Source organism: Argopecten irradians, chromosome 7 (assembly GCF_041381155.1).
Source record: "Argopecten irradians isolate NY chromosome 7, Ai_NY, whole genome shotgun sequence".
Taxonomy (NCBI): domain Eukaryota; kingdom Metazoa; phylum Mollusca; class Bivalvia; order Pectinida; family Pectinidae; genus Argopecten; species Argopecten irradians.
In genome coordinates this window covers 40,415,778-40,436,054 of record NC_091140.1, presented here as the reverse complement: position 1 = coordinate 40,436,054, position 20,277 = coordinate 40,415,778, and the positions used below count along the sequence as shown (strand labels likewise).

At 36.9% G+C, this 20,277-nt stretch overlaps 1 protein-coding gene across 1 annotated transcript in view; it reads right to left on the bottom strand.

Annotated features, from left to right (window-relative positions):
* Nucleotides 1–17,399: 17,399 nt before the first annotated feature.
* LOC138327221 (gamma-aminobutyric acid receptor subunit alpha-6-like) overlaps nucleotides 17,400–20,277 on the bottom strand; it is a 92,553-nt gene continuing 89,675 nt past the window's right edge. Inside the window, exon 7 of the mRNA XM_069273201.1 lies at nucleotides 17,400–17,593. Within this exon, the coding sequence (XP_069129302.1) occupies nucleotides 17,400–17,593 (194 nt within the window). The remainder of the gene's footprint in view (nucleotides 17,594–20,277) is intronic.

Sequence of the window (20,277 nt, the reverse complement as noted above, 5' to 3'; positions counted from 1 at the left end):
TTTGTACCACAGATTTAAGATTAAGTCACCTGATGTTTGGTGGTACACAAATTTATAGGATTAAGTCACCTGATGATAATTGGATGTACACAGATTTTAAGATTCTAAGTCTTCACAGATGTTTGTTGGTACACAGATTTAAAGTATATTAAGTCTTCAGATGTTTGGTGGAACAGCAGATACATAACCAGTTTAAGATTAAGTCACCTGATGTTTGATGCGGAGATACAAATTTAAGATTAGGGGGGGGGGGGGGGGGGGGGGTGGGGGTGGGGGGGGGGGGGTGGAGACACCTGATGTTTTGGTGGTAATCACAGATATAAGATTAAATTCACCTGATGTTTGGTGGTACACAGATTTAAGATTAAATCTCCTGATGTTTGGGTGGTACACAGATTTAAGATTAAGTCTCCTGATGTCTTGGTGGTATACAGATTTAAAATAAGATTATATATCAAGTCCTTGATGTTTGGTGGTTTAAGTGAAGACCATTATGTACACAGATTTTAAGATTAAGTCTCCTGATGTTTGGTGGTACACAGATTTAAGATTAAAGTCTCCGCCCAACCAAATGATGTTTGGTGTGTAGAGCGGACAGATTTAAGTATTAAGTCACCTGAAGTTTTGTGTGGTACACAGATTTAAGATTAAGTCTTAAATCTCCTGATGTTATGGTTGTTACACAGATTTAAGATTAAAGTCACCTCAAGAATGTTTGGGGGGTTGCTGGGTGTAATACGCGCGGATGATACAGTTAACTTTAAGATAAAGTCACCCTGATGTAAGTTGGTGGTAATACAGATTTAAGATTAAGTCATCTGATGTTTGGTGGAACAACAGATTTTTTTAAGATTAAGTCATCGACTGATGTTGGTGAATGTTACACAGATTTAAGATTTTAAGTCAACCTGATGTTTGGTGGGTATGACAATTAAAGATGATTGTACACAGATTAAAGATTCGATGTTTGGTGTACACAGATAAGATACACTCTGATGTTTGGTGGTATACACGATTTAAGATTAAGTCTCCTGATGTTTTGGTGGTACACAGATTTAAGATTTAAGTCTCCTTGAATGACACAGATTTTTTAAGTCTCCTTGATGTTTGGTAGTACACAGATTTAAGATTAAGTCTCCTGATGATGTTTGGTGGTACACAAGATTTAAGAGATTAAGTTTCACCTGATGTTTGGTGGTACACAGATTTAAGATTAAGTCACCTGATGTTTGGTTGGTACACAGATTTAAAGATTAAAGTCTCCTGATGTTTGGTTTGTACACAGATTTAAGATTAAGTCACCTGATGTTTGTGTGGTACACAGATTTAAAGATTAAGTCATCCCTGCAGTGTTTGGTGTACACAGATTTAAGATTAAGTCTACTGATGTTTTAAGATTTAAGATTAAGTCACCTGATGTTTGGTGTACACAGATTTTAAGATTAAGTCACCTGATGTTTGGTGGGGTACACAGATTTAAGATTAAGTCACCTGATGTTTGGTGTACACAGATTTAAGATTAAGTCACCTGCCAGTTTGGTGGTACACAGATTTAAGATTAGTAGTCTCCTGATGTTTGGGTGGTACACAGATTTAAGATTAAGTCATCCTGATGTTTGGTGGTAGCTCAGATTTAAGATTAAGTCTCACCTGATGTTCTGGTGGTACACCAGTATTTAAGATTAAGTCTCCTGATGTTTGGTGGTAGTACAGTGATTTAAGATTAAGTCTCCCCTGATGTTTGGTTGCGGTACACAGATTTAAGATTAAGGTCACCTGATGTTTGGTGGTTTAAAGATTTAAGAGTCATCCCTGATGTTTGGTTGGTACACAGATTTAAGATTAAGTCTCCTGATGTTTGTGGTGGTACACAGATTTAAGATTAAGTCTCCTGATGTTTGGTTGGTACACATAGATTTAAGATTAAGTCACCTGATGTTTGTTTGGTACGCACAGATTAAAGATTTAAGTCTCCTGAATGTTTGGTGGTATCACAGAATTTAAGATTAAGTCCCCTCCTGATGTTTGGTTGGTGACCACAAGATTTAAGATAAAGTCCTCCTGATGTTTTGGTTGGTATACAGATTTAAGATTAAGTCACCTGATGATTGTTGGTAATATAGCGAGATTTAAGATCCAAGATTTTAAGATTAAAGTCACCTGAGTGTTTGATGTTTGTGGTACACAGATTTAAGAAGAGTTTAAGTCCACCTGATATGTTTTTGGTGGTACATTGAAAAAACAGATTTAAGATTAAGTCGTCCTGATGTTTGGTGGTACACAGATTTAAGATTAAGGTCACCTGATGTTTGGTGGTACACAGAGGGAATATATAAGATTAAGTCACCTGATGTTTGTTTGGCATGTGGTACTACACAGATTTAAGATTTGCCGAGTCACCTGAAAGTTTGGTGGTATACAGATTTAAGATTAAAGTACCTCCTGATGTTTGGTGGTACACAGATTTAAGATTAATCAATCGCACCACGATTTTTTATAATGTTTTTTAACACTGAAGATGCGATAAGATTAAAGTTCCTGTCTACATGTTTGGTTCCGTTTGTTGCTCAGATTTAAGATTAAAATCACCTGATGTTTTATGTACGGTGTCCAACATTATTTAGAGATTAAGTTCACTGCTGATGTTTGGCGAAGTGGTAAGCATATTTGTCAGCTGTATGATTAAAAAGTCACCTGATGTTTGGTGGTAGAATGAGATTTAAGATTAAAGTCAATCTGATGGGTTTCAGGGTGGTACATACAGTATTCCTGATAAGATTGGTGTCACCAAATTAAATTCAGTTTGGCATCTATAGGTATGGTTATACAGAAGATTTAAGATTAAGTCACTGTGATGTTTGGGTGGTAAACGAGATTAGTTAAGAGTTTAAAGTCACCTGATGTTAAGTGTTACACAGATTTTATAGACTTAAGTCTCCTGATGTTTGGTAGTACACAGATTTAAGATTTAAGTCTCCTGATGTTTTGGTGGTACACAGCATTTAAGATTAAAAGTCTCCTGATGGTTTTGGTGGTACACAGATATTAAATGATTAAGTCTCTGATCTGATGTTTGGTGGTAGCACAGATTTAAGATTAAGTCACCTGAATGTTTGGTTGACACAGATTTAAGATTAAGTCACCTGATGTTTGGTGAGGTACGCTACAGATTTTAATATTAAGTCTCCTGATGTTTGGTGGGTACACAGATTTAAGATTAAGTCACCTGATGTTTATGGTGGGTACAATACAGAGTTTAAGATTAAATTGTCACCTGATGTTTACACAGTTTGTACACAGATTTAAGGGGGTTAAAGTCTCACCTGATGTTTGGTGGTATGGTGGTACCAGATATTTAAGATTAAGTCACCTGATGTTTGGTTGTGTACACAGATTTAAGATTAAAGTCACCTGATGTTGTGGTTGTACACAGATTTAAGATTAAGTCTCCTGATGTTTGGTGGTACTCAGATTTAAGATTAAGTCACCTGATGTTTGGTGGTACACATATTTAAGATTAAGTCTCCTGATGTTTGGTGGTACACAGATTTTAAGATTAAGTCATCCTGATGTTTGGTGGGTACATCAGATTTTAAGATTAAGTCTCCTGATGTTTGTTGGTACACAGATTTAAGATTAAGTCACCTGATGTTTGGTGGGTAACACAGATTTAAGATTAAGTCACCTGATGTTTGGTGGTACACAGATTTAAAGATTAAAGTCTCCTGATTGGTGGTACTTTTGTGTATGGTACACAGATTTAAGATTAAGTTTGCACCTGATGTCTTGGGTGGTACACAGATTTAAGATTAAAGTCTCCTGATGTTTGGTGTGTACACAGATTTAAGATAAAGTCACCTGATGTTTGGTGGTATACAGAATATTAAGATTAAGTCACCTGATGATAGTAAGATACAGATTTAAGATTAAGTAACCCTGATGTTTGGTTGGTACACAGATTTAAGATTAAGTCTCCTGATGTTTGGTTGGTACACAGATTTAATGATTTATAGTCACCTGATGTTTGGTGGTACACAGATTTAAAGATTAAGTCAACCTGATGTTTGTGTGGTACACAGATTTAAGATTAAGTCACCTGATGTTTGGTGGATACACACAGATTTAAGATTAAGTCTCCTGATGTTTGGTGTTGTACACTGATTTAAGATTAAGTCTCCTGATGTTTGGTGTATGTACACAGATTTAGAGATTAAGTTCACCTGATGTTTTGGTGGTCACACGGGCTATATAAGATTAAGTCAGTGGTACTATTTATGTATGGTGGTAACACAGATTTAAGATTAAGTCTCCTGATTGATGGGGTGGGGTAACACAGATTTAAGATTAAGTCTCCTGTGATGTTTGGTGGTACAACAGATTTTAAGATTAAGTCACCTGATGTTTGGGTGGTACACAGATTTTAAGATTAAAGTCACCTGATTTTGGTGGTACCAGATTATAAGATTAAAGTCTCCTGATGTTTGGTGGTACCACAGATTTAAGATTAAGTCTCCTGACACAGATATTGGTTTACAAGATTAAAGTCCCCTGAAGTCTCCTGGATGTTTGGTGGGTGGTACAACAGATTTAAGATTAAGTCTCCTGATTTAAGATTAAGTCACCTGATGTCACCTTGTTTGGTGGTATTACAGCATTTTAAGATTTGAAGATTAAGTCACCTGTTGTTGGGTGGGTACACATGATTTAAGATTAAGTCTCATGATGTTTGGTGGTACTCAGATTTAAGATTAAGTCACCTGATGTTTGGTGGAATATACAGATTTAAGATTAAGTCACCTGATGTTTGGTGGTACACAGATTTAAGATTAAGTCACCTGATGTTTGGTGGTACACAGATTTAAGATTAAGTCACCTGATGTTTGGTGGTACACAGATTTAAGATTAAGTCACCTGATGTTTGGTGGTACACAGATTTAAGATTAAGTCACCTGATGTTTGGTGGTACTCAGATTTAAGATTAAGTCACCTGATGTTTGGTGGTACACAGATTTAAGATTAAGTCACCTGATGTTTGGTGGTACACAGATTTAAGATTAAGTCACCTGATGTTTGGTGGTACACAGATTTAAGATTAAGTCACCTGATGTTTGGTGGTACACAGATTTAAGATTAAGTCACCTGATGTTTGGTGGTACACAGATTTAAGATTAAGTCACCTGATGTTTGGTGGTACACAGATTTAAGATTAAGTCACCTGATGTTTGGTGGTAGATACAGATTTAAGATTAAGTCTCCTGATGTTTGGTGGTACACAGATTTAAGATTAAGTCACCTGATGTTTGGTGGTAGATACAGATTTAAGATTAAGTCACCTGATGTTTGGTGGTACACAGATTTAAGATTAAGTCACCTGATGTTTGGTGGTACACAGATTTAAGATTAAGTCTCCTGATGTTTGGTGGTACACAGATTTAAGATTAAGTCACCTGATGTTTGGTGGTACACATATTTAAGATTAAGTCTCCTGATGTTTGGTGGTACACAGATTTAAGATTAAGTCTCCTGATGTTTGGTGGTACACAGATTTAAGATTAAGTCACCTGATGTTTGGTGGTACACAGATTTAAGATTAAGTCTCCTGAGTGTTTGGTGGTTACACAGATTTAAAGATTAAGTCACCTGATGTTTGGTGGTACATACAGATTTAAGATTAAGTCACCTGATGTTTGGTTGTACACAGATTTAAGATTAAGTCACCTGATGTTTTGTGGATGAGATACAGATTTAAGATTAAGTCACCTGATGTTTGGTGGTACACAGATTTAAGATTAAGTGTCCTGATGTTTGGTAGTGGAGATACAGATTTAAGATAAAGTCTCCTGATGTTTGGTGGGTAGACACCAGATTTAAGAGTTAAGTTCTCCTGATGTTTGGTGGTACACAGATTTAAGATTAAGTACATCTGATGTTTGGTGGTACACAGATTAAGATTAAGTCACCTGATGTTTTAGGTGGGTACACAGATTTAAGATTAAGTCCACCTGATGTTTGGTTGGGTACTACAGATTCATTTAAGATTAAGTCACCTGATGTTTGGTTGGTACATCACAGATTTAAGATTAGTCACCTGATGTTTTGGTGGTACACAGATTTAAGATTAATGTCACCTGATGTTTGTGTGGTACACAGATTTAAGATTAATGTCTCCTGATGTTTGGTGGTACACAGATTTAAGATTAAGTCACCTGATGTTTGGTTGGTACACAGATATTTAAGATTAAGTCACCTGAATGTTTGGTGGTACAACAGATTTAAGATTATAGTCTCCTAATGTGTTGGTTGGTACCACAGATTTAAGATTAACACACTGATGTTTGTTGTTACACAGATTTAAGATTAAGTCACCTGATGTTTGGTGGTACTCAGATTAAGATTTAAGTCTCCTGATGTCATTTGGTGGTACACAGATTTAAGATTAAGTCATTGATGTTTTGGATGGTACACAGATTTAAGATTAAGTCACCTGAATGTTTGGTGGTACACAGATTTAAGATAAAGTCACCTGATGTTTGGTGGTACACAGATTTAAGATTAAGTCACCTGATGTTTGGTGGTACACAGATTTAAGATAAAGTCTCCTGATGTTTGGTGGTACACAGATTTAAGATTAAGTCACCTGATGTTTGGTGGTACACAGATTTAAGATTAAGTCTCCTGATGTTTTGATTTGTACACAGATTTAAGATTAAGTCACCTGATGGTTTGGTGGTATACAACAGATTTAAGATTAAGTCACCTGATGTTTGGTGGTACACAGATTTAAGATTAAGTCCACTCATGATGTTTGGTTGTACACAGATTTAAAGATTAAGTCACCTGATGTTTGGTGGTACACAGATTTAAGATTAAGTCACCTGATGTTTTGGTGGTACACAGATTTAAGATTAAGTCACCTGATGTTTTTGGTTTGTACACAGATTTTAAGATTAAGTCACCTGATGTTTGGTGGTACACAGATTTAAGATTAAGTCTCCTGCTGATGTTTGGTGGTACAAGAGATTTAAGATTAAGTCACCTGATGTTTGGTGGTATTTACACAGATTTAAGATTAAGTCACCATGATGTTTGGTGGTACACAGATTTAAAGATTTAAGTCACGAAATGTTGGGTGTTGGTAGATAAAAGAATTAAAAAATTAAGACACCTTGATGCTGTGTGGTTGAGATACAGACTTAAGATTTTCACCTTGAATATTGACTAACAATCTATGAAATACACCTATCTTTGGTTGTCTACTATAATCAGATGATATGTAATATAATATAATAAACAGACCTGTTCACGTTGAAGTTGTTTTAATTCTGAATCTCTATTAAATGACAAAAACACAATTTGATTTTTACACATTAACAAAGTTTAAGTGGAAATGAGCATCAAAATTAAGTAAATATTTTGAAGCGACTATTTTTCTTGATTAAGATACCTTCCTGATGTTGGATAGAAATCACCTAATTTATTCTTATAAACCCGTACGGGACCTTGGTTATCGAGTGTTTGTTAACTACCCGTGAGTTCTTTCCAGTACACCCTACAATGTTCATAGTAAGACCACAGGATTATAAGGGGTTACCTGATGTTCTTACCTACTCAAATTTACATTGTCACAGTAAGACCTTTAAGATATAAGGGTTCACCTGATGGTTCTTCCTACACAATTTTCAGATGTCTCACAGTAAGATACATCGAAGATTTAAGGGGGGGGTTACCCGTGGTTCTTCCTTCACCTTACAATTGTCAACAGTCCCTAAGACTCCAGGGATTTAAGGGGTTTACCTGTGGTTCTTCCTACACCTTACAATGTCACCTGTAGAATGTTTGTACACTAGGATATAAGGGGTTACCCCCTGTGGTTCTTCCTACACTTGTTTAAAATGTCACAGTAAGACCCAGCGATATAAGGGGGTTACATGTGGTTCTTCAGCTACACCTTACAATGTCACAGTACAGACCTAGGATGTACGGGTCCTGCCTGTGGTTCTTCCTTAACATTAACAATGTCACAGGTGTCAGACCCTCTCAGGATATAAGGTTTTACCTGTGGTTTTCCTACACGCTTACAATGGGTCACAGTCGAGCAGACCCAGGATATTTGGGGGTGTACCTGGTAGGTTCTTCCTACACGCTTACACTGTCACAGTACAGACCTTCAGGATATAAGGGGTTATCTGACTGGTTCTTCCTACACCTTACAGAGATGTCCGACAGTAAGACCTCAGGATATTAAGGGGGTATACCTGTGGTTCTTTCTACACCTTACAATGTCACAGTAAGACCCAGGATATAAGGGGTTTTCCTGTGGATCTTTCTTACACCTTACAAATGTAACAGTAAGAACCTATGGATATTAAGTGGTTACACTGTGCGTTCTTCCTACACCTTTCACATATACACCAGTCAGTGGACAGGATATGAGTGGTTTACTTGTGGTTCGTCCTTCACATTTCATGGTCACAGTAAGGATGAGCAGATATAAGAGGGTTCCTGTGGTTGGTTGTATACACCGATCTAATGTCACAGTCATGACGATGGATATCAGGGGTTTACCTGTTGGATTCTTCCTTACACATTACATGTCTAACAGTAAGACCTAGGATTTAAGTGGTAAGATACATCTGATTTTCCTTCCTACACAGATTACAATTAATTCACTGTAAGACGGTACAGGATTTAAGGGGTTACCTGTGGTTCACTTCCTAGACACCTTAAAATGTCACAGTTCAAGGGACCTATGATATAAGGGGTTAAATGTGGCTTTTTGGGGTACACATTAAGAATGTCACAAGTATTATGGTCCCAAGGATATAAGGTGTTACCTGTAGTTCTTCCTACCACATTACAATGTCACAGTATAGATCACACAGATATAAGGTGTGTTACTGTGGTTCTTCCTACATCCTACAATATCCACATGAGTAAGGTCCAGGATTTAAGTGGGTTACCTGTGGTTCTTCCTACACATTACTTTGTGTAAACAGTAAAGACAACAGGATTAATATGGGGGTTACCTGTGGTTTCTTCCTACACGCTTACAATTAATCACAGTCAGTTACACAGGATTTAAGGGAAGTTACCCCTATGTTCCTTCTACACATTTTCACAAATTAAGTCACAGTAATGTTTTAGGTTATACACAGGGTTTTACCTTTTGACCTTCCTACTCCTTACATAGTTACAGTCAGACCTAGGTATAATGGATTTCTGTGGTTCTTCCTCCACCTTACATGTCACAGTCAGACCTAGGATATAAGGGGGTTACCTGTGGTTCTGACTACACCTTACAGAGTTAATCTCAGTCAGACCTAGGATTTAAGGTGTAACCTTGTGGTTATTGGTCTACACTTTACAATGTCACCTGATGTCAGACCTATAACAGATGATAAGGGGTTAACCTGTGGTTCTTCCTAACACTTACAATGTCTCTTCCAGACCTTGGATATAGGATGGTTACCGATGTTAAGTTCTTCCTACTCCTTACAATTGTTCACAGTAAGATTAATACACCTGAGGGTGGTATAAAGGGGTTACCTGTGGTTCTTCTTACACCTGACATTATTGGGTGTTACAGTAGACCTAGGATATAGGGAGTTACTGTGGTTCATTCCTACACTACCTTAGAGAATATTGGGTCACCTGAAGTCACGGTGTGAATATACAAATTTAAGATAAGTCACCTGATGTTTGTTTGTCCTACACAGATTTAAGAATAAGTCACACCTAATGTTTTAGGATATAAGGCAGGTTTAGACAGATTTAAGATTAAGTCTCCTTCATGTTTGGTTTTGTACACCAGAATTAAGAATAAGTCACCTGATGTTTGTGGAAGACAGATTTAAGATTAAGTCACCTTATGTATGGTGGTACACCAGATTTAATGATTAAGATCACCTGGAAGTTTGGGTGGTATACAAGGATTATTATTTTATTTTTAAGATTAAGTTTCACCTGAATTATTGGGTTGAATACGATCTTAAGATTAAGTCGTCCTGATTTTAGAATGGCATAACAGATTTAAGGAAGATTAAGTCACCTGTGGTTCACACAGATTTAAGATGTCACCTGTAAGTTTGGTTGGACAAGATTTAAGATTAAGTCACCTGATGTTTTCCTACACAGATTTAAGTGTACAATCTAGGGAACAGATTTAAGATTAAGTCACCTGATGTTTTTACACAGATTTAGATTAAGTCACAGGTATTAAGATTAAGTCACCCTGATGTTTTTAAGTAGATTTACCTTAGTCACCTGATGTTTGTTTGACACAGATTTAAGTTAAGTCACAGTTTATGTGTACACAGATTTAAGATTAAGTCACCTGATGTTTGGTGGTACACAGTAAACTACACATGTTTGGTGGTACACAGATTTAAGATTAAGTTACCTGATGTTTTTTGTACACAGATTAAGATTAAGTCACCTGATGTTTGTGGTACCCACATAAAGATTAAGTTGTTTGTTAAGATTAAGTCACCTGATGTTTGGTTGTTCCTATTTACATTAAGTCACCTGATGTTTGGGTGGTACACAGTTTAAGATTAAGTTTGTTACAAGATTCAATCACTGACCCTGGATTAAGTTACCTGTGTTTGGTTTACACAGATTACAATGTCACAGATGTTTGTTGATTATAAGTTACCTGAGGTTCTTCCTAGACTATGATTGATGTCACTGATGTGTGTTTAAGATTAAGTCACCTGATGGTTCTTTGTACAGATTTAAGATTACACACTAGGATATAAGATTGATGTTTGTTCCTACACTGATTTAAATTAAGTCACATGTTTGGATGTTTTGGTTTTCCTACACAGATTTAAGATTAAGTCACAGATGTTTGTGTGGTACACAGATTTAAGATTAAGTCACCTGATGTTTTGGTCCTACACAGATTAAGTCACAGTACTAATGTTTGGTGGTTTTCTACACAGATTAAGAATGTCAAGTCTCCTGGATGTTTGGTGTACAGATTTTACACTTTAAAATGTCAAGTCAGACCTGATTTGTGGTTTACCTGGTACACAGATTTAAGATTAATGTCACCTGAGTTTGGTGTACACAGGAAGATATAAGTTACCTGATGTTTTGGTACACTTCAATTTCACAGATTACATTTCTTAAGTTACCTGATGTTTTCCTTACACATTAAATCACATGTTTGACCTAGATTAAGATTAAGTCTTACCTGATGTTTGGTGGTACACAGATTTAAGATTAAGTCATGATAAAGGTTGTACACAGATTTAAGGTTATTCACACTGATGTTTGGTGGTACACAGATTAAGATTAAGTCACCTGATGTTTGGTCTTCCTACACAGATTTAAGGTTCACTGATGTTTGGTTGAGATATAAGATTTCTAGTTTAAGTTACCTGTGTTTTGGTACACCTTTAATTTACAGTCACCTGATGATTTACCTGTGGTTCTGGTCCTACAGTTAAATGTCAATTGTTAGGAATATTTTACCTGTGGTTCTTTAAGTCTACAATGTTTGGTGGTACAGACAGATTTAAGGATTAAGTCACCTGTTGGTTCTGTCATTGATTTAAGATTAAGTCACCTGATGTTTTGGATTTAAGGGGTACCTGATGTTTCTGTGTACAGATTTAATTTCACATGTTTGGATTACAAAGATTTAAGAATAAGTCACCTGATGTTTTGTGTACACAGATTTAAGAATGTCAATGTGGTACATAAACCATATTTAATTCAAATTACAGTGTTCACATTATATAAGTTAAGTCTCCTGATTAAGTTTGGTTACCTGTTTGATACACAAAAGTTTACACCTTTACATTAAGTCCACTGTGTTTGGTGGTTGACCGACAACCTGATATTTGGTGGTTACCTGTGGTTCTTCCTAACCATTACAATGTTTGGTGTAAGACCAGATATAAGGGGTCACCTGATGTTTGAAACACAGTATAAATCCTTACACCAGGATTTAAGGGGTTACCTGTGGTTTATACTAGTTACAGTTTGTAAGACCAGATTTTAAGGGGTTACCTGGTTTCTTCCTACACCTTACAATGTCCAGTTAAGGGGTTACCTGTGTTCTTCCTACACAGATTTAAATTAAGTCACATTAATGTACCCAGGATATCAAGGGTTAAGATAAGTTCTTCCTGAAAATGGTACAGCGTCACAGTAAGACACCTGATATTTTTTACAACTGTGGTTCTTCCTAGACCTTACAATGTCACAGTAAGACCTGTATAAGATTAATGTAATGTTTGTTTTTATACACCCTTTGAAATTACCTATTAAATGTGACTATAATACTGGTTTTTACACAACAATGTCACACACTTACAATGTTTTGGTGGCCAGATAACATTAAAACACCTTACAAACAGAAGACAGGATATAAAGTTACAGTACTGCTTAAACCGTACGGTAAGACCTTGGATATCAGGGTTACCTGTGGTTCTTCCTACACATTACAATGTCACAGTAAGACCAAAGGATATAGTGGTTACCCCGTGTTCTTCCTATCACCTTACAATGTCGCACAGAAAGACCTTGATATCAGGGGTTACCTGTGGTTCTTCCTACACCATACAATTGTCACAGTAAGAACCTAGGATATAACGGGTTACCTGTTGTTCTTTCCGCTGTACACATTTACAATGCCATTGGTCTCAGACCTAGGATATACAGTGGGTTTTCCTGTGGATCTGCTCTCCTTTCTCAGTCCTCGCGAGGGTTTCGAGCCTGACCCAATAATCTTGGTGTATGAGTTTGACGAGGCACCGCAGCTGCGGTATTGGATCATGCGGCCAGATTGTAGCACAAGACATGACAAATCTAAGTACACTTCAAGGGCAGAGTGTCATACGGCACGCGCGGATGTCCGTCCACGTTGCAAAAATCCCAAAGGCTTGCTTCACCGTGGACAAGATCGTGTTTGTCATTCCTGCAAATGGATGAACAAACGTCTAAAAACAATTTTTTTTTTCTATTCCAGCTAATGAGTATTTTCAGAAAGTAGATAGAGTATCATGTGATATGAAGATCTCTTCTGTTCATTGTTTATGGCCGAAAACTTCAATCAGGTATTAGACGGCACAGAGAACTACTATTGCAATGATAGCAGGAGTATGCCACAGTCTTCTCTAAGAAGTATACTCACCTCACAAAGCGGCATTAGTCAGGGGACTAAACTAAGTCGGGACTAACTTTGAGACTAGACTAAATTTTCGATTAAAATCCGTTTCACTAAATGGAGTAAGTAAGATCCGGCCTAAAGTTAGTCCAAAATCCTAGCCCTGTCTCTTACCAGACGAAGTCTAAAACTATCACCGTAAAAATACAAAAGTGTCAACTATTAATTCTTAAAATCAGATTAAAGATATACCACTTCAAAGCGAACAATTTTTTGATAACTGAATATGATTTACTCATTTGGAAACAACATCAAAAGGCAAAAATCTTTCTTCAAGTACTTGTATACTACAGAGAAATGACTAAATGTATGTACATGTATATGTACTTCTATACCTCTGTAATTTTTTCGTGTACCTATTTGTATGTTATTGACATTTTCTGAGTAAGAACCAATGTTTTGGCAAGGAGATATCAATATGATATTTTATGGATCTGCACTATTAACATGTCAATTTATCATATTTTCGTCAAAATTTGGAATGATCACCATCTTTTTGTCTTCATGGCGGAAATGCATCTTTTTACCTGTCCACAATGGAACCACATTTTATCAAAATCAACCGAAATAATTCTGCATACCACTCATTGATCTTTGATACATAACTGTAATTCATTTTGGCTTGTTAAATGTATTTCTATTGGCATAAAAATTACTTTCAACCCATAAAGGAAATAATGTCGTCGCCGTTTGTAACGTCGCTTCTGATTGGCTGATATAAACAGCGTAATGATTTCATAGAAAAAGTGACAAAACACACAAGAATCTGAGTGTACTCTTATCATATACCACTTTGCGGTTCATTTAAAGTACACTCAGATTTTTGTGTTATATTTCCACAACTAAAAATCTATTCAAGTTAATCCTTTAAATATAGTTGTATTCACGTTTTTATCAAAATATTGTATTATTGCTTTAAATTCTCCATTCAATCTCCAATCTTGTGGTATTCCCCCAGACTCTAACCGTTTTTCCGTTTTGTGATTTCAAATCGAGGCTGACCGAAAAAGCTTTTCATTGGCTGATACATGTAGATAAAAACCCACAATATCTTTCAGAATGCGTTGCGGTCCCCATATTTCACTTGGATTTGGGGACCTCAAATGAACTTTGGGAGAGACAGATACATCCACAAATATGAAGGATACAAATTTTGAAAAAAAATCAACAACGAAAGACGTTGTCAGCCAAACTTAAACAACGAAAGATAGATTTTCAGTTAAAGAAATTACAAATCACCTTTCTTCAGAATGCCGTTTTGCACACAGAGGATTATTGAACTTGTCGTGTCCAGCCGTCTTTATGTTTTTTATCGTTTCAACGCGCCCTCTACCGGTCACAGTATTCAAACACGAATCGGACGAGTCTGGGGAAGCGAGACTAATCTTGATAACGTCAAAACCGGAAGTTCATTTCAGTTTATGTATGTTACATGAACCTATTGACTTCCTAATTGGTAGGTTGTAATAAGGATTCAGAAATCATAGGATCGTTAAGATGTGTTTGTACATGCGTTAAAGTGTATGTGTACATGATTTAAGATGTGTTTGTACATGCGTTAAGATGCGTGTGTAGATGCTTTAAGATGTATTTGTACATTCCTTAAGATGTGTTTGTACATGCGTTAAGATGTGTGTGTACATGCTTTAAGATGTATTTGTACATTCCTTAAGATGTGTTTGTACATGCTTTAAGATGTGTTTGTACATTCCTTAAGATGTGTTTGTACATTCCTTAAGATGTGTTTGTACATTCCTTAAGATGTGTTTGTACATGCTTTAAGATGTGTTTGTACATGCTTTAAGATGTGTTTGTACATTCTTTAAGATGTGTTTGTACATTTTTTTTTTAATATGTGTTTGTACATTCCTTAAGATGTGTTTGTACATGCGTTAAGATGTGTTTGTACATGCTTTAAGATGTGTTTGTACATTCTTTAATATGTGTTTGTACATTCCTTAAGATGTGTTTGTACATGCGTTAAGATGTGTGTGTACATGCTTTAAGATGTATTTGTACATTCCTTAAGATGTGTGTGTACATGCGTTAAGATGTGTGTGTACATGCGTTGAAGTGTATGTGTACATGTATGCCTATATATCACTTTTTAGGTGTACTTGTAGATAACTTAATTCATATAAAATGTCGATGTATCCGTCCTAACCTTACATACCACTGTTGACTATGACAAATGTACATATTTTTGTCGAAGTCCACAGGGTTCAGTACATATTTCTGTCACCAAATAACCATGACATTATATTTACTACTGTTTGACCGGATTCGACTTGATTACACATCGAGTCCTTTTTGACCTTGTCAAGAAAATGGCGGCTGTAGATTATATCTGTGTTAATTGCATATATACGATTTATACAAAACTAAACTCGAAATATTAATCAAATTCACCTTTTAGATACTTGTACTAGACTCTATAGATATCATCGGGAAGTCAGTGGGTTTACGCAAGGAAAATATCCAAACAAACATCATCTTAAACCATTACCCTAAATGTTATATGCTTATTGTATAAGAGGCGATACTCTTATTGCAGAATTGTCCCTTTTCACTTTATTAGTTTATACCAAAAGCCGGAGATTTTTATTGGAAGTGATGTTACAAATCTCGCAAACTCTCGCACTTCCGCTTTCCAGCCCTATTTGAATGACAAAACAAGAGGCCCATAGGCCTTCACGGTCATCTGACTTGGCACAATACAACACTTCAAAGAATATAGTAGTGGCAAACAATTAAGGCAATACAAATAAACTCTCTTAATAGAAGTTCAGGTTCTGATATATTTGATGAATTAGACCATGAATGATGGTCCTTTGATCCTCACCATGCTTCTGCTTCAAGTCCAATATCCATTCTCTAGTCTCTTAGTTATTTACAAGAAGTCGTTAGCAAGATTTTAGCCTATTTGACCCCTGTAACCTTGATTGAAGGTTAGGGTCATTCATTTGAACAAACTGGCTAGTCCTTCACCCTAGCATGCCACAGGCCCAAAATGGGCCTTTCGGTTCTTGAGAAGAAATTGTTTAAAGATTTTAGCCAATTTGATCCCTGTGATCTTGAATAAAAATCAAGGTCATTCATTTGAACAAACTAGTTAGCCCTTCATCCTAGAATGTCACAGGCCAAATATCATGTCTTTAGGCCTCTTAGTTATTCACAAGAGTTTATTAAAAGATTTTAGCCTATTTGACCCCTGTGACATTGAAAGGTGGTCGAGGTCATTCATTTGAACACACTTGGTAGCCCTATATCCCAGCATGACACAGACCCAATATTAGGTCTCTAGGCCTCTTAGTTACATTATGTATTCACAAGAAGTCGTTTACAGATTTTAGCTTATTTTATCCCTGTGGCTTTACATGATAGTCAATGTCATTCATTAAACAAACTTGTTAGCCATTCATCCCAGCATGTCACTGGCCCAATATCAGGTCTCAAGGTCAATTAGTTATTCACAAAAAGTCGTTTAAAGAGATTAGCTATTTGACCCCTGTGACCTTGACCTTGAATGGCGGTCAAGGTCATTCATTTGAACAAACTTGGTAGCCCTTCTTCAAAACATGTCACAGGCCCAATATCAGGTCTCAAGGTCTATCAGTTATTCACAAAAAGTCGTTTAAAGAGATTAGCTATTTGACCCCTGTGACCTTGAATGGCGGTCAAGGTCATTCATTTGAACAAATTAATTTGGTAGCCCTTCTTCAAAACATGTCACAGGCCCAATATCAGGTCTCAAGGTCAATCAGTTATTCACAAAAAGTCGTTTAAAGAGATTAGCTATTTGACCCCTGTGACCTTGAATGGCGGTCAAGGTCATTCATTTGAACAAATTTGGTAGCCCTTCTTCAAAACATGTCACAGGCCCCATATCAGGTCTCAAGGTCTCTTAGTTATTCACAAGAAGTCGTTTAAAGATTTTGGCCTATTTGACCCATGTGACCTAGAATAAAATTCAAGATCATTCGTTTGAACAAACTCGGTAGCCCTTCATTCCAGCATGCCGCAAGCCCGATATTAGTACCCTGGGTCTTTCGGTTTAGGAGAAGAAGTTGTTTGAATGAAAAGTTTACGCACGTGGACGGCGCACGACGACGGAAGATGATGACCTTCGGGTCACATCACCAAAAGATGGAGACGACGTTAATAAACAGAACGGGGGTGTTGCGTAATTCTATCCTCCCCAGTCATCAAATACTACAGCAGTTCAATAGACGATACCATTATAGTGGTGAGGTCTGAGCTTACCCAGCAGGACTCGGGCCGGGGCTGCGTCCCTGTTGATCCAGAACGAGACCCACGACAGACAGACGATCAGTGTGCACGGCAGGTACGTCTGTAGGATGAAAAACCCTAGGTGGCGCTCTAAGTGGAAGTCAACAGCCAGAATTGAAAACTCCCCTGTAACATGACGTCAGAATTACGTAGCATAGATTATAAGGATTATTTCAGGACATTGACCAATTTAGATCAACTTATCCAATACTACATGTATACGAGGACAGATACATTTCACTTTTGTCGTCGCTACGTTCTATGTCGGTTGTTATATATGCCTTAGACGAGTGCTATATGCAATGCAGTACCGAACGGTTTTACGTTTTGAAGTGCATGTACTGAAAAATAACACAATATTAGTACAGACCTCACAGATAATTAGGTACAACTAATACCATTACACAGCTTCACGATTGACGGAATGTGTTGAAACAGCACCCTTAATGATCAATAATCGTCGTTTCGAGGCTTATCACGTATGTCAATGGCGTTTACTGCACGGTCCCTCACAAAAATGTAGTTGTCTAATAGTACAGCATCCCCTGTTTAATCCGCTCATTAAAAGAGGATGTGAGATAATGATTATGAGTCGATTTAATGAGCAGATTTTTTGACAGAAGTTGTGTGTCAGAAGGTAACAGATGTAGGGTAAAAAAACACAGGGATCTGAGAATTAGTTACAGATTATATAATCATGAACCCACCAAAGTGTCATAAGACCATTTTTAGACGTTTTAGAGGTCTAGATAAAAAACGGTAAAACTCATTCTCTACTTAGTACTATCTACGAGAAGGATGGAAAGCTCCTGGAATCAAAATTTCTAACCCGCCTAGCTTTAGCGGCTATAAAACACATTTCTAGCACATCTTCATTACACCGGTTATTACTGTTGGAAAGAGCTATAATTTTCCTGCCAACATCACCCTACATATTTATACAAATGCCGTTACTAAGACAATTCAAGCCCCATTTACAGAAACATTAGTCAAGATTTTTCACAGAATGTTAACATTGTGTGTACCTATGTTGGTGGTGTGTTAACATTGTGTGTACCTATGTTGGTGGTACATGTTAACATTGTGTGTACCTATGTTGGTGGTACATGTTAACATTGTGTGTACCTATGTTGGTGGTACATGTTAACATTGTGTGTACCTATGTTGGTTGTTAACATTGTGTGTACCTATGTTGGTGGTAACATTGTGTGTACCTATGTTGGTGGTACATGTTAACATTGTGTGTACCTATGTTGGTGGTACATGTTAACATTGTGTGTACCTATGTTGGTGGTACATGTTTAACATTGTGTGTACCTATGTTGGTGGTGTGTTAACATTGTGTGTACCTATGTTGGTGGTACCTATGTTGGTGGTACATGTTAACATTGTGTGTACCTATGTTGGTGGTACATGTTAACATTGTGTGTACCTATGTTGGTGGTACATGTTAACATTGTGTGTACCTATGTTGGTGGTACATGTTAACATTGTGTGTACCTATGTTGGTGGTACATGTTAACATTGTGTGTACCTATGTTGGTGGTACATGTTAACATTGTGTGTACCTATGTTGGTGGTACATGTTAACATTGTGTGTACCTATGTTGGTGGTACATGTTAACATTGTGTGTACCTATGTTGGTGGTACATGTTAACATTGTGTGTACCTATGTTGGTGGTACATGTTAACATTGTGTGTACCTATGTTGGTGGTGTGTTAACATTGTGTGTACCTATGTTGGTGGTGTGTTAACATTGTGTGTACCTATGTTGGTGGTACATGTTAACATTGTGTGTACCTATGTTGGTGGTACATGTTAACATTGTGTGTACCTATGTTGGTGGTACATGTTAACATTGTGTGTACCTATGTTGGTGGTACATGTTAACATTGTGTGTGTACCTATGTTGGTGGTACATGTTAACATTGTGTGTACCTATGTTGGTGGTACATGTTAACATTGTGTGTACCTATGTTGGTGGTACATGTTAACATTGTGTGTACCTATGTTGGTGGTACATGTTAACATTGTGTGTACCTATGTTGGTGGTACATGTTAACATTGTGTGTACCTATGTTGGTGGTACATGTTAACATTGTGTGTACCTATGTTGGTGGTGTGTTAACATTGTGTGTACCTATGTTGGTGGTACATGTTAACATTGTGTGTACCTATGTTGGTGGTACATGTTAACATTGTGTGTACCTATGTTGGTGGTGTGTTAACATTGTGTGTACCTATGTTGGTGGTACATGTTAACATTGTGTGTACCTATGTTGGTGGTGTGTTAACATTGTGTGTACCTATGTTGGTGGTACATGTTAACATTGTGTGTACCTATGTTGGTGGTACATGTTAACATTGTGTGTACCTATGTTGGTGGTACATGTTAACTTTGTGTGTACCTATGTTGGTGGTACATGTTAACATTGTGTGTACCTATGTTGGTGGTACATGTTAACATTGTGTGTACCTATGTTGGTGGTACATGTTAACATTGTGTGTACCTATGTGGTTTGTTAACATGTGTGTACCTGTATGTTAACATTGTGTGTACCTATGTTGGTGGTACATGTTAACATTGTGTGTACCTATGTTGGTGGTACATGTTAACATTGTGTGTACCTATGTTGGTGGTACATGTTAACATTGTGTGTACCTATGTTGGTGGTACATGTTAACATTGTGTGTACCTATGTTGGTGGTACATGTTAACATTGTGTGTACCTATGTTGGTGGTACATGTTAACATTGTGTGTACCTATGTTGGTGGTACATGTTAACATTGTGTGTACCTATGTTGGT